The sequence below is a fragment of the Caretta caretta genome, chromosome 3, assembly GCF_965140235.1.
Source record: "Caretta caretta isolate rCarCar2 chromosome 3, rCarCar1.hap1, whole genome shotgun sequence".
In the NCBI taxonomy this organism is placed as follows: domain Eukaryota; kingdom Metazoa; phylum Chordata; order Testudines; family Cheloniidae; genus Caretta; species Caretta caretta.
Window position 1 is genome coordinate 111248144 of NC_134208.1, and position 16242 is coordinate 111264385.

Genomic DNA, 16242 nt, shown 5'->3' on the forward strand with positions numbered 1-16242 from the left:
TTTCTTGCATGAGGAGTGTGTGCAGGTGTCTGATTGTAAGCTCTTGAGGGCAGGGACTGTGTTTCTTTGGTAACTTTTGCAGTACATAGAACACAGTTTGAAAAAACTAACGAGATGTTGAAACTAGATGTATTTGTTACGACTTAATTGCAGTAGCACCTAGAGGCCCCAGCCAAGATCATGGCCCCATTCTGAGCTATACAAACATAGAGTGATCCCCGAGGAGCTTACATTCTTAACAGGTAAGACAGACAAAGGATGGCAAAGGAAGCAGCAGTAGGGAATTTATTTACCAGTGGTCACACAACCTGTCTGCAACAGAGCCAAGAATAGAATACAGAGCTCCTGACATCCAGTCCCCTATTCACTAGACCACGCTGCCTTGCTAATTAACTTTGTTAGTTAGCGTTCCCTATTTCTTCCTTGGTCACATTTTTTGGTCTCAGAAGGAAAACTATTCGTGAAATCACAAAGCACAGGCACATTAAGCAAGTCCCTCTGAGGGGCTGAATGCCTCTTACAAAGATATTGAGGGGAGTTCAGAGCACTTGGGGTCTTGCAATATTTGGCCATAGGAATAAATATGTGTATTAGTATCTATCCTAATATTAATATTGAGATATCATTATTAACCTGAAGTTGTAAATGGCCCGGGTTCATTCAGCAAATTCCATTTGCTTCTTCAACTAAACTAGATAAAATAATATGAGGGCTTTATTTCTACCTGGGCATCAAATACTTGATGTGCCAATTCTAACTGACATCTGTTTTCCCCAATGATACCTTCCAGTGATGATGGCCTATATGAGCTTTTGCATTGGTTTTCCCTCTTTGTCCTTGTACACTACTTCGATTTATTTTGCCCACTTTAAAATAACTACTGCAGTTTATCAATTCTTAATTCCCTTCTTAGGAGTTATTCTCTTCTAAATATAGTCTAGCCATAAAGGTGTTACTATCAAGAGGAAATATACAAGCATATTAACAGCAGCAATGCCCTCATCCTTTCACCCAAATTGCATAAACAGTTTAGTTGTGGAAATGGCCGATGATCCAATCAGCACAAGAACACATTTCAAATTAGAATTTTAATAGGTAAGCATTAGATACAGGCTTATCATGTCATTATGCAGCTGGGAAAATGGAATATTTTGAAACCTTTGCTTTCTTGTTGCTGTAGCCTTTTGCAATGGGCTCTTTATTATTTAAATGTCTGGTGCTTACTAATTGCATTTGACAGGCAGGACTTTCAATTAGTGTTACCTAGTAGAGTGCCTTTCAATAAGGAGGCAGGAATCAGTGCTCTGGGGACAATATGACAACTGGGTATGTTACAGATTATGTACTGTGGGTCTACAACCCCGGGGAACTCTTCGTGCCATTTACTAGTACATTTTTGGCAGGCTGGTTTCATCTATCTAATCTATTTACGTAATCCACCTACTATATGTCCCCATCACTACTGCATGTGAGTGTCTCATCAGTATTTAAAAATACTTGCCTGGGTCAGCAAGAGGTAGAGAATGGGTGGGGGAGCAGCAAAGAATTGACCCACTTCTCTTACTCACTGGACACCATAGCTAAGCCAGCATGGGTAGGTTGTAATTTACTGCTGGTATAGGCCAGTGGCAAATAACTACCTCCTAAGAGCAAATGAGAAGAAGAGGAGGAATTAGGAATCAGATATGAGTTACTGCAATACGGTGTCTCCCCAGGGCTGTGCCTAAAGTCACATTCTAGCCTTAAGCGTATGCCCCTAGCTGAGTTGCATTATGGCATACTCTTGTGCTCCTTGAGTAGGATGGGCATCATCAACACCCTTTAGTTCACAAGGTCAGGCACATAGATAGAAAACCCATTCTTGTTCCAGTCAGACCACGGGAGACTAGAAATAAACAATTATGGTTCCAATGGCTACTGTCCGCTCTTAAGTACAAATAACAAACATGTGAGCAAAACTTATGGAAGTGTCATAAGGCTTTTATTTAACATTGGGCTATAGTTTCATCCTGTATCTAACTGGTGACATACATTATTTCAAAACAAAAATCTGAAATAAAGTGATGATCAAATACATACATTTAAAATAACTTCCAGTGGCTTCTTCACATCTGAGGGCATCTGAGGGGAGGAAGATAAAGCAAAATATATTATGATGGACATTCTCCGTGAACAGTGCCCAGCATATTGTAACAGTGAGATCGCTAACAAGTCTCCAGTGGTAGGATTTCCTTATAATTAAGGTCACATGTGTCTCTCAACACCTCTTTATCATGGAATAAATCTCTATATAGACAAATCATTTTTCTAAAAATAACTGGAAAAGGGATTTAGCTCAGCCATCTGCCTCGAGAAATTAGTTTCTTAATTTTTGTGTCCTCAACAAGCAACTCTCCCACCCAATCAGACCCTCAGTGGAGGAATTTCTCCACTTCCTCCCCTCAAGGTCATGAGTTGCAGCACCTATTTTTGGCTGAGTGGGGCACGTTTGGACTCTGGAGCCTAGTAGTGTCCTTCCCAGTTTTAGCTAATGGGACAGCAATGTCTGAGCAGCAGTGGAAGCACTTGTCTTCCACAGGAGCAAGAGACAGCTGGTATTGCAGAACTTCCAGGCAACGCCAAATAGGGGAATGAGATGGACACTGCACCTGGGGACTCTAAACTGGGCAAGAGCCTGCATATAGGCTCACCAGGCCAGCTCCCATATCTTCTGCTTTAACTCAATTTTCTTTATTGTTATTTATCTTGCCGAGGCACCAAGAGGCCCTAATCAAGGATTGTGGCAGTGTTAGGCACTGTATAGACAAGGAAAACAAAAACAGTTCCTGCACCAGAAATCTTACAATCTAGGATAATCTAATAAACCAGGAGTTCTGCCTTGCAGTAGATTAAATATGTATAAGTGGAACTTTTCCCCACCTTTATGCACAGCATCTAGAGTACACTCAGCACCATAACAAAGTACAGCAGTAAATTTAACTAAATGACATTAACTATAAACCTAAACGAGAGAGAAAGGGCAGCTCTTGCCTAATTAATTGAATTTAACTTGCTGTTTGTTACAAAAACAGAACTGCAAAAATCAATTTCCTTCTTCTTTTTCTCAGTCAGACCATTTCATTATAAACGTCTTTGTAAACACACCAAAACAGAAGGCTCTACCTGAAATGGTCAAACAACCCTGACTACCCAAGCCAGAAAAAAACCAAAAACCACACTGTTGACTTTTATTTCTTTATATAGCACTTCTGAATTGCTCCACCTTCTTCTTACCACAGTCTTGCCATCTTGCATGACTGTATCTTGTGATATTTGTCCCAGCTCCTGGAGTCACATGAGTATCTCACCTTTCACTTTGCAAAGTAAGTTCCTAGCCCTCCTGGTTGCAGTGAACAGTTTGAAAACAAGAACCCGAAAGGCTAAAAAACAGAAGGCAAATAAAAATCGACTAAATTAATTATTGTTTTTAAAGTTCATGATTTCCCACACACTCTCTCTCTCACTCACACACGAATTTGGGGGGCCTGACTTATGAATTTTGAATGCTTGGGGTTGGCAACTCTGTGATGAATCTCTCCCCTCCTCCAATCAGCTTTTCAACCACTAAGGTTTGCATGAGCAGCGAAGAGGCCCAAATTTCTGATAGAAATCATCTTCGGCACGAACCAGAGCTTCCTCATCTATGTAGACAGCTGGTCTCCTGGAGGCCACAAAGTACTGCACTTTCCTCAGGTTCCATCCCATCACATACTTTAACCAGCCACAGATGGCGGCTGTGGACCTGCCCACACCAGCATTGCAATGCACGTAGACGATATGTCCATTCTCTAGCAGCCCGTGCAGGAGACAGACAGCCTGAGGCAACATCTGTATTCTTCCTAGGATTAAAAACAAGGCACATTCCCATGAACACATGAAAGGGAGGATCACTGTTAACAATATGTTTCTCTATTCTGCTGTACTGTGAAGTCATAGTGGCAGGCAAAGAGAAATCTATTAAAGCTAGTTTCTCTTCTTTCTCTGGTAAGAGAATATAAATGTCTACATAGGTTTTCTGGACTGTCAGAAATTAAGTACCCTTTTGCACAGGCTAGGCCTAAGATTTCCAAAAGTGAATAGTGATTTTGGGTGTCCACATTGAGATACCTTACAAAGGCTCAATTTTAAAAGGGTGGATGCGAAGCACTTCCTAAAAATCTGGCCTACATGTGAAACTGTAGTGTCAGTTTTCCCAAATGACCTTCAACCCTCACATTTTGCTAAGTAATAGGTCCAGGTTATACGAAAGTCCACATAACTTGGATCCAGGACCTATTTGGCAACAAATGGTGATCTGCTCTAAAATGTGTGTAATAAATCAGTGGTTCTCAACCTTTCTAGACTACTGTATCCCTTTCAGGAGTCTGATTTGTCTTGCGTACCCCAACTTTCACCTCACTTAAAAACTACTTGCTTACAAAATCAGACAAAAATACAGAAGTGGCACAGCACACTATTACTGAAAAATTGCTTACTTTCTCATTTTACCATATAATTATAAAATAAATTGATTGGAATATAAATATTGTACTTACATTTCAGTGTGATACTTGCGCCTGTTCTTCATTTGTGAGCCTTGTCTGAAGCCTGAGCCCCACCACCCCGGGCTGATGCAGGTAACTTAGCTTTGTGGGGGCCCCCTGTGGCCTGGAACCCCAGGCAATTGCCTTGCTTGCCACCTCCCTAATGCTGGCCCTGCACCTGCACCACCCCCATACCTGTCCCATGCCCCCCTGGGGTTGCAACCCCCAGGTTGAGAAACACTGATCTAGATGAGTTGAGTACCCTCTGGAAGACCTCTGCATACCCACAGAGATATACATACCCTGGTTGTGAACCACCAAAGATTACTTTTATATGGCCCACTGTCCCATACAGACTGAGTTGAGACAACCAATTTTATTTCACAGACCACCATAGATTATGTTAAAACAGTGGAGCCAGAAGTGAAATGCTTTAGTCATACAGTGTTTGCGAAGCCATCCACATTCCCTTTCATTTCATGTCTCATACAAAGAATAATAAAAAAAAATAGCAACTTATATGAGAAGTATAAATGTTTCAACCAATTTAGAGGCAGAATCGGTCCACAGAGGCATAAGGAAAATAGGTACTAACTTGATTTATGTAATAGTAGGGTTACTTTAGATGAAATATACTTTAATTAATGTATTCAATTAATTCATTGTCAAATTGAATTCAGTGCCAAAGATGGTGTTTGTCATCAGTTCAGATATGGAGGCTGTATAGTATTTAATCTGAACACTGTTTCCTCCCCGCAAAAATCAACTTTTAACTGACCTATAAATGTATTCTTATATTTCCAATTTAAAACAAGAATATGGAAAGAACACTTCACATTTTATCCAAAACAATGGGAACAAGAGCATCTCCATAAACCTATGTCTCAGTCTCAATTTTAGAAATGTGCAAAATTAGCAGCTGCGGTAAATTAAGCCTTCCCAAGTCTCTCCTATGAAAATGCTATATTTTGCCATCATAGTACATTAGCAATCTATTGGAACATTCTGTGTAGAGCACAGACATACCTTTCGTATCATGTTCAATTCTGAACATTAAGTAACAAAGAAATCCTCCTAATCACACACCTCTCTCTACTTATATGTTTTTAGGGCCTATAAATGGCAAAACTTCTACTGGCAAATTAGAGTGTATGCGGGCGGGGGAAGGGGTGGATTTGGTACTGCTGGAACCATGAGCTTCTCATGACCCATTTTCTTCAATTATGTGCATATGCTGGCATCTCCTATAGCCCTCTGTTGAGGGTCACTAGGTCTTTAGGCAAGGAGGACTAGATGGGATTTCCTTTGAAACTCATCAACATTGCCCTTTAATTTCTATCAAGCACATGGTTATGCAATGCAAAACAATCTTTTCCCCTCAAGGGTTGAGAAATCCCAGTCCCTATCAGTCCAAGGAGTGAGACTGCAAGAATCAAACCCTCGCTCTTCCCCCTGGCATAGCTGAGCATTAACACAAAGCCAATCCATATTTTTTATTTCATTTTTCTTCCAAGTCTCCTGCCTCTCTTGATGCATATAACTGACATGACAGTTCTCTCTCTGTGACACCAATATTTCACTATAATTAAAAATTATCCTATATATTTTCCAGTATTGCAAACCACTCAAGTTTTCCAACCTCCTGCTTATCCATGGTTTCTTATCACTTAATCTATTTTTTAATCAATGTACCAAGGATTGTAACAGCCAAATAACATATCCTAATTTACGTTACAATTTGGCGTGCTATGCGTATCCTATATGATTACAAATTATTATATGTGACAATACAGTGGCTCAATAGACTGGCACACAACTGCAAAGAGAGTGGTGTACTAAGGGAACCAGAGTAGGTTACCTAGCACTGCTTATTTGGTTAAAACCAGCAGTTATGGCAATTTCATTTTCTTGATGTGCAAGCCAATGGTCATCAACCTGATGAATTTGCATTCTCACTAAATCAGTGCTGAAAGAAAAGGTTTTCAAACAGTCACCAATTTTCGGAGGGGATGGGGATATACCGAGAGAGGAAGATATAGATCAGAAATCGTTTGGATGACCTCTCTGCATATGACAAAGTGTACAGAATTCATTAGGGACAACACAGCAAAGTTACCAATTACAATCACAGTAATAATAAACAAAAGTTATTCAGAAAACAACAACACTAAAGCAATGTCATCATGTCATTGAGAGGTTTTGCTATTATTTATCCAGTTGTAAGACAGGTCTGAACATTACCTTCAGTGCTCATGTCTGGGGTTGGCATCCAGACATAAGCGAGACCTTCCTCTTTATACAGTTTCATAAGCACCTCTGGGCTCATGGGTTCTGGATAGCGGTTACAGCCCCAGGAATTCTGAACAACATCCCACTCGGTCTGGAAGTTCATTACAGCCGTAACACCCAATTCGTGTTTTAGCTTGATGGTCACATGCTCCACGTGCCGAGGGCAACTTCCCAGCCAGATGTTTGGCAGAATCCTAGCATTGAAAAAAATTGTAGCGTAGCTCATTAAGCACTTTCAACAAAAGAACTCCCCCACCCCTGCACAAAACTCACATTTTCTGTCAGCTGAAAAGGCATTCCGGTTCAAAACATCAGCACGTGAGATACATTGTTAAACACACCCGTTTTGTGTCCGATGATAAACAGCTTCTCATTTCATTACCATTTAACCAGTAATGTACTTTAAGAACCGAACTCTAAACCCAGTGCACGCAGCCAAATTCACTTCACCTGTGTAGACTGCAGCCCTAGCAAAACCATGGCCTAATTAGCAGCACAGGTCTCAAAGACACCACTCATTCAAACCTGCAGCTGAAGCTTACTAGCAGCGTTGATGAGAATAAGGGAGCTCAGAAGACTCACACAATCTCTATGCAGAAAGAAACCCAACAGGCTCACAAAATTCAGATGTTACAGTAACAAATTGTAAGCCATATAACTATTGTTGTTTTATAGCTACTGCCATCGCAGCGGGCAAATCAGATCAGGTTAAGTCACCACCAGCCTAAGCCATATTTTCTGTGGTCGTCAAAAGAGTTTGGATTACTTCGTCCCCACGTGCCTCTGCAATTCTGGAGTCCAGGCAGGACCAGCTACAGAAATGTGAACTATGTTTGGGCTCCCTGGAAGAACCAGAAGAACCTCAAGAGGATTGGATAATTTGTATAAATAGCCACACGTTTTGGTACTTAGACAAACCAAACCTCCAAACCTTCTGTGGTTTTCCCATCTCTAATGATCATAAAAACTATTATATGCCTTAGCAAGCTTTGGTACATAAACAAACTGAAACACAGAAGTGGGTGCCTAATTTACACATGCAATTAATGTGATTGCATTCCCAATAGAGTATTTACATGTTTAAATCATCAGCTACACATCTACCTGGCCTCTGGCACATACAAATATCCTATTTGCACAGGCAGTTACAGTAACCACACATGCAAAATAGGCACACAGTTGCACATGTAATTTTGCAAATCAGGCCCTTAATTATTCACAGGAAAAAATATGGCATCTTTAAGAGTCAGCTTCCATGACTCCTTTCAATCTATGATGAAAGTAAGTGTAGCCCACTGTGAGTGTGTGTCCCACTTTGTCCCACAAGTCCCACTTTGCACCAATCCACAGCAGATATGAATGGTTACAGCTCCCACCTAGAGAGCCTTGGCCCTTTAGTTCAAGCTATAGCCACTCATGCTTTCAGCTCTGGTTTCATCCCCAGTGTGTTGGCCAAGACAGCAGCTGTCACATAAGTACTTCAAAAATGAAATAGGCCAAGGATGTACTGCCCACAGCTTTTTGCAAATTCTAAGCATTTGGGGTCAGACTGTGGAGTCCTTGCTCCCCCACAGAGCATATATTCACATGAGTAGTCTCATTAAATTCTAATGCGAATACCCCCCAGCCCCTAAATTTGATGGTGCTACCCTCAGGAATAAATGGTCACTAATAGGAGTAAAGGCTCTGCAAATGGACTTTTGATCATGATTACATCCATCAGACTAGCCAAATTCAGTGTCAGCAGTTTGTTTTCCTTACAATTGTATTGTGCTAGCACCCACAATATGCTAGGTACCCATTAAACACATGGGAACATACAATCCCTGCCTTGAAGAGGTTACAATCAAGGCACCTCTCTTAATATGAAAATGAAGAGTGTGATTTTAAAATTCTGTATTTACAGCAGGACCCCATCTCCCCAGTTTACAGAGAACTAATAAAAACGGTTCATTGGGGCACATTTATTAGGCAGGTTTCAGAGTGGTACCCGTGTTAGTCTATACCAGCAAAAAAAAAACGAGGAGTACTTGTGGCACCTTAGAGACTAACAAATTTATTTGGGCATAAGCTTTGGTGGGCTAAAACCCACTTCAGATGCATGCAGTGGAAAATACAGTAGGAATATATATACACACAGAGAACATGAAAAAAGTGGGGGTTGCCATACCAACTGTAACAAGACTAATCAATTAAGGTGGGCTATTATCAGCTGGAGAAAAAAAACTTTTGTGGTGATAATTAGGATGGCCCATTTCAAACAGTTGACAAGAAGGTGTGAGTAACAGTAGGGGGAAAATTAGCATGGGGAAATAGTTTTTACTTTGTGTAATGACCCATTCACTCCCAGTCAATGCCCCTCTGCCATGTACATTGGCCAAACCAGACAATCTCTACGCAAAAGAATAAATGGACACAAATCAGATGTCAAAAATTATAACATTCAAAAACCAGTCAGAGAACACTTCAACCTCCCTGGTCACTCACTTCAGACCTAAAAGTTGCAATTTTCCAACAAAAAAAACTTCAAAAACAGACTCCAACAAGAAACTGCAGAATTGGAATTAATTTGCAAACTGGACACCATTAAATTCGGCTTGAATAAAGACTGGGAGTGGATGGGTCATTACACAAAGTAAAAACTATTTCCCCATGCTAATTTTTCCCCTACTGTTACTCACGCCTTCTTGTCAACTGTTTGAAATGGGCCATCCTGATTATCACTACAAAAGTTTTCATTTCTCCTGCTGATAATAGCCCACCTTAATTGATTAGTCTCAGTACAGTTGGTATGGCTACACCCATGGTCAGGATTACAGTCCCTTAATTTCTAAAACTACACAAACCTACCATAGTCACTGCTATACCACCCCACCTTCCACTCACATAAGAAATATTGTACAGAAAAGGGGGCCCGGTCAGGACTTGCTTACACATTCGAGATCTGCCACTATCATCATGGCCCCTTAGGGCCCTTGGTTATCAGTATAAATTGAAGCAGCTAATTTTCACTGAGGACCAGATCAGTGCCTGGATGACCCCACGATTGGGAGAGCAAAACAGTGGTTTAATGCTACCTCTGTGGCTCCTCTCCCTATACCAAGCTGCGCTGAGTGCCCGTTGGCCACAGCGTTTCATGGTACAGGATGAGAAGCCAACTCTGTTCTCTGAGGACAAGAGCACCTTGTATTTTTCTTCACAGTTTTCCTGAGAGTTCAGTATATTCATATAATAAACCCCCAATGTTTTATGATTTGGGAATCAACTAACGTACAGAGTTATCATCTCTTCCAAGGGACAGAAGTGTAGATTCTAGCAGATGATTTAACCAGGAGGGACTAGAGTCCTTAGACCAATAATGCAATACAAAAATTGGGCTACAGAGAAAACACTACCTTAGAAATCGTTTCCTATGCTTATCCAGCATACATGCAGATGAAAATCTGTGGGTGCAACATATTCTGTATCCAGATTTCAGAGTAACAGCGGTGTTAGTCTGTATTCGCAAAAAGAAAAGGAGTACTTGTGGCACCTTAGAGACTAACCAATTTATTTGAGCATGAGCTTTCTACCAGGTGCTTTGAGACTGTCCACCAGAACTTTTGGACCTTCTAGAGTCCCCATTGTACTTCAGTTCACAATTAGTGAATCGTCTGGTGGCTTTACCATTGAACATCATCATATTTCCATTCAATGGAATGGAGGAAAATGGCAGTACACAGAGCAGAATCAAGACTAGGGCTGTCACCTGCCTGGATTTAGACCAAATGACTCTTATAAACTGGTTCCTTGAGACCAGCTCCAGGAGTTTTGCCACTGAAGTCAACAGGATCAGGATTTGCTCTGGTCTTCCCTCTTCTGTTTACCAGTAATGGCCATAAAGCCTTGGTATACAGTGCATGCATTACTTAATTGGGTTTAATTGTTCTTTTATCAGGACGACATTCATTATAGATAACGTGCACTGCACAGTGACACCAAGCAGATTTGTTTATTTAGTCAATTTATTTAAGAGATCTAATTATGATTATTTCATTCTTTGGTGCCTGGGCTTTCATTCAGCTTTATCAAGTTCATTCCTTTATTTTCTCTTCACTTAAAAGAGGGTTTCAGTTCAAATACAATCTGCAGAAATTGATGAACAGTTCAGTAATTGTATTCTATATATTTATGCCAGATATTCCTCACTTATCAATGGTTTCACTGTATGATAGATAATGGAAGTTAAAGAATTGTAATGCTGGGGGTGTAATGCTAGGGGGTGATACTTTCAAATTTTCACTTCCCTTACCAAAAAAGTATGCCCTTTTTAAAAAAAATGAACTTGTTTCCTTCTGGAAGTTGCCACTTTATTTCACTAGGTAACCAGGTTTGGACTAGACTAGTACCAGGGGTGAGCAACCTCTTCATTTTCAGCTTTGAGCTGCTCAACAGTTGCTGCCTTCCAGCTCCAGAAGTAATTACTTTTCAATGGTAGATTAAGTAACCTTTCCATATAGTTTGAAAAACATTTACAGATTAAAGGGGATATGTAAATGAAAGATCATTTCAACCATTAATCCCCTTCTCTTCCTAAAAAAGCAATGAGCCAAAAATAGTATGACACACTGGTTTTTTAAAGTGGAATTATAGGTATAATATGTCAATGTAAAAATGTTGTTTGCCATATTGTCGTAGCTGTGTTGGTACCAGGACATTAGAGAGACCAGGTGGGACAGACAATATCTTTTATTGGACCAACTCCCGTTGGTGGAAGAAACAGGGTCTGTGTCTCATCTCTTTCACCAACAGAAGAGGCTCCAATAAAAGTTATTACCTCACCCACCTTGTCTCTCACTGTAAAAATGGCCCTTTCTTACTCAATGTATCTGTGCACTGTGTGTTATTAAGGCCTGGTCTACACTAGAACTAGGTCAAAGGAAGCTGCCTTAAGTCGACCTGTTAATGTATGGGTCTACACTACTGGGTCCTTTATGTCAACCTAAGTCGCCTCTGATGTTGACTTCTGTAATCCACCTCTGCAGGGCTTCGTTTGATTTTCATGGGCCGACGGCGAGGTAGTATAGATGCAGCGTTTTGTAATTCGACTTAATTGGCCTCCAGGTGGTGTCCCACAATGCTCATCTGTGACTGCTCTGGAGATCATTCTCAACTCTGCTGCACTGCAGCCAGGTACACAGGAAACAGCCCCTCCCCTGCTAAAGCCCCAGGAGTTTTTGATTTCCCATTTCCTGTTTGATCAGCATTGGGAGCATGCCAGCTTGAGCACAGCTGACCATGGAGACTACATGCCCCAAATGTGCTCCGGCCTGGTCTGCACAGGAGGTGATGGATCTCATCGCTGTGTGGGGAGAAGAGACTGTACAGGCAGAGCTCCAATCCAGCAGAAGAAACGCTGACATCTATGCAAAGATCGCTCATGGAATGAGGGAGAAGGGCTACAAGAGAGAGACACAGCAGTGCCATGTGAAAATAAAAGAACTTTGCCAAGCGTACCAGAAGGCAAGGGAGGCGAACAGTTGTTTTGGTGCTGAACCCTACACATGCCAGTTCTACAACGAGCTGCATGCGATTCTCGGGCGTGACCCCCACAAGCAACGTGGACACCTCACAGATGTGTTAGTCTACGGACAACACGGAGGATGATATGGTGGATAAGGAAGAGGAGGAGAAGGAGAATGGGAGGCAGGCGAGCGGTGGATCCATTCTCCTCAAGAGCCAGGAAATATTTTTAACCTTGGAGTCTTGTGGGTCGCGGGACATCACAGTCGACTTCATTAATTCGGGGGCTTAATATCTATCAAATTAGATAAAGTTGACTTAATTTTGTAGTGTAGACAAGGGCTAAGACTAAAACATTATATAGGGACTCAGAAGATGTGCTCAAATCCCAGCTCAGACACAGACACCCTGTGTGACTTTGGGCAAGTCACTTAGGGTCCAGTGACTAAGAGCTTGTTTACACGTTACTTCAGGCCACACCAGAGAGGTGTAAATGCTAGTCTGCATGAGCCTGTCATGTACTGACTGGCCTGTGTGGACCCTAAAAGTTCCCCAGTGCATGCCAATGTAGTCCTGTTTCAAAAAGTCTACCTTTGTGTAAACTAAACTAGTGCAGGAATTCTCAAACTTCATTGCACCGTGACCCACATCTGACAACAAAAATTACTACATGACCCCAGGAGTGAGGACCAAAGCTTGAGCCCATCCAAGTCCCACCACCCTGGGAAGGAGGGCTGAAGCTCAAGGGCTTCAGACCCGGGCTGGAGGCCTGTAACCTGAGCCCTGCCACCCAGGGCTGAAGCCCTCGGGCTTCAGCTTTGGCCCTGAGCGGTGGGGCGTGGGCTTTGTCTTTGGCCCCGGCAAGTCTAACGCCAGCCCTGGTGACCCCATTAAACCAGGGTCCCAACACACAGTTTGAGAACTGCTGTTCTAGTGGATGGCAGGAGGGTCCACGTGGGCCGGTAAGTGCAGGACACACTAGTGAGGACTAACATTAACACCCCCTTGGTGCAGACTAAAGCATCCTTTTGACTTGTAAAATGAGGCAACCAATCTGGAATCATCACTCATAAAAAACAAACATGGAACCTTGTGAAGTCACTTGTACAGTTGCTTTTCTGACTGTCTTCACACTTTAATTATTTTTAATGATGCAAACATATATCGTGCTTGGATGATTCTCCTCCAAGACTCTTTTAGTCTTGATTAATTATGGCTGAAACCACATATTTATTTCATATAATCAATACATATGCAATAGTTTGCTCACCCATATGGCCGTACTGAGTCTGGAGCAGTGAAAGATTAGTGTCCTGATACTTTTTTGCAGAGTGGATTGCCACTTTCAAGCTAAAAATATATCCACCAAAGAGCCACACCACTGTGCCTTTCAACCCCAGATCTCCACCTGCAGCCTAAAGCCAATCTAGCATTTGTGGTCTTGTAGAAAACAGCATGATTCAAACCTTCAAGGTCTGCTTATACCTATGGCTGACAGCGTCAGTCAAGGAACAGTACTTTGTCAGAGTCAAAGTACTTCACACAGGTAATTGGCCATAAAGTCACTCTCAACCTGCAATTTGTTTATATTGCTGATCTCATTCAGATCAGTCAGTACATTATTTTGAACACAAGGCAGTGGATTCTTCCTCTGAGGCCCACTCAAGATGTAATCTAATGTAATCAAAACTTGAAATTCACTTCACTTGGCCACTCAGACACTGCACTACCACCTCACATGGATTAAGGAAGATCAAAATAAGAATCCGAGGATGCCAAGAGGAATACTAATATATACAGATAAAAAGGGCATCATCATTCACCTGAGGTGACAAAGAAAACAGTTTTCAGGTTGACTGGCCCTTCCCTCAAGGCTTTTAGTCCCTGAAAGGCTAAGGATGCAGCTCAGAGTGCATTTCTGAATCTTTCCCTGATGATGTTGCAAAACTCTTTCATCCTACCTTTGCCTTCTACCTAGTGATATCTCTTTTCTGTGTTACGTCACATCACACCAAAGTGCAACATCACCACCACAACATCAACACCCACAGCTATCATCATCTGTGAGCTCCCTCCTTTGCAGTGACCTTCTTTAACACCTATAGGCAGTTGTTCTTATGAACCTTCCTGCCTCCCACCTGAGTACCTAATTGTTCTTATTGCTTCTGGGCCTTCCGAGCTCCCTCTCCCTGAAAACCTATGTGAGAGTAACAGCAGTTTGCTTGCTAGTGTCCAGATAGGGTCCTTGCATCTTGTCATGATGATGATTATGATGATAAAGGAGAACATATTCAAAGCAATCTAGAAAAAATACTTAGAAAATAACCTAATCTGCTGGGCTATTAGTTTTAACAACTACCTCAGGAGCAGTAGAGTTAGGTCAACACTGAGTGCTTTTGAACATCTTATCCTAAAATGTATAGAGCACTCTGGTTTTGCAGGTGTTTCAATCTTTCCAACCCTATACAACTGAGATGCACAAGAAGCTGACAGATTAGTTTCACTTTCTTCTCACAAATTAAATGGCAGATCTCTGGTATATTTTACTCTGTTAATCAAATTGTATTGTAGCACAGTATCTCAGAGATCACAGATGACTTAGACCTACAGTGCTGGATTACAACCTCAGTTACACCTGTGTATAACCTGAGTAACTCTGCTACTGTTAATGGAGTTATTACAGATTTACATCAGTGTAGCTAAATCCATTGGGTCTAGTCCATGATCATCTCAATGAAGACTCTCCCCTATGGTATATTACTTCCTACTTTATCCATCTGAGTTTTAAATGATTCTAGTGATTAGGTTTCCACTACTCATCTTCTTCTGTTGTTTGTTTGTTGCAGCTCTATTCCAAAATGTAATTCCTCATACCCAGCAGACTTGGAAAGACTGATTGAGAGGGTATGATGACTGACCTACTTTCTCATAGCTAGATGTCCTCTCCCTCCAATCAAGGACTGAAACACTCTATGCTGTGGTTTGACTTGGAATGCCACTGCCTGCACTACACCTATTCTGTGGATACATGGAGGAATTCAGTCTCCAAGACTCTCAGTCAACATTTTTCACAAGAAAAAGGGGTAAAATCTGCAAAAGACTGAGAATTATTCTGGATAGTCAGGACTAGAGAAGTTTGTTAAGAATTCCACAGGTACCAAACATAGCTGAACAAATAGGCAGAACAGTGGCGGTAATACACCTTGGAATAAATAATATGAACTACTCTAATACATCAATCTGATGAAGTTCAACAAGGACAAGGGCAGAGTCCTGCACTTAGGACGGAAGAATCCCATGCACCGCTACAGACTAGGGACCGAATGGCTCGGCAGCAGTTCTGCAGAAAAGGACCTAGGGATGACAGTGGACGAGAAGCTGGATATGAGTCAACAGTGTGCCCTTGTTGCCAAGAAGGCCAATGGCATTTTGGGATGTATAAGTAGGGGCATTGCTAGCAGATCGAGGGACGTGATCATTCCCCTCTATTCGACATTGGTGAGGCCTCATCTGGAGTACTGTATCCAGTTTTGGGCCCCACACTATAAGAAGGATGTGGAAAAATTGGAAAATGTCCAGCAGAGGGCAACAAAAATGATTAGGGGACTGGAACACATGATTTATGAGGAGAGGCTGAGGGAACTGGGATTGTTTAATCTGCGGAAGAGAAGAATGAGGGGGGATTTGATAGCTGCTTTCAACTACCTGAAAGGGGGTTCCAAAGAGGATGGATCTAGACTGTTCTCAGTGGTAGCAGATGACAGAACGAGGAGTAATGGTCTCAAGTTGCAGTGGGGGAGGTTTAGGTTGGATATTAGGAAAAACTTTTTCACTAGGAGAGTGGTGAAACACTGGAATGCGTTACCTAGGGAGGTGGTGGAATCTCCTT

At 41.7% G+C, this 16242-nt stretch overlaps 1 protein-coding gene across 2 annotated transcripts in view; it reads right to left on the minus strand.

The window, feature by feature from the left end:
- Window positions 1-1959: 1959 nt before the first annotated feature.
- Window positions 1960-16242, minus strand: part of EPM2A (EPM2A glucan phosphatase, laforin) — a 54729-nt gene continuing 40446 nt past the window's right edge. For both annotated transcript variants that reach the window (XM_048844326.2, XM_075126791.1), the window contains exons 3-4: window positions 6804-7045; window positions 1960-3878 (exon numbers count right to left, since the gene is read on the minus strand). In XM_048844326.2, the coding sequence (XP_048700283.1) occupies window positions 3604-3878; window positions 6804-7045 (517 nt within the window). In that variant the 3' untranslated portion in view covers window positions 1960-3603. The remainder of the gene's footprint in view (window positions 3879-6803; window positions 7046-16242) is intronic.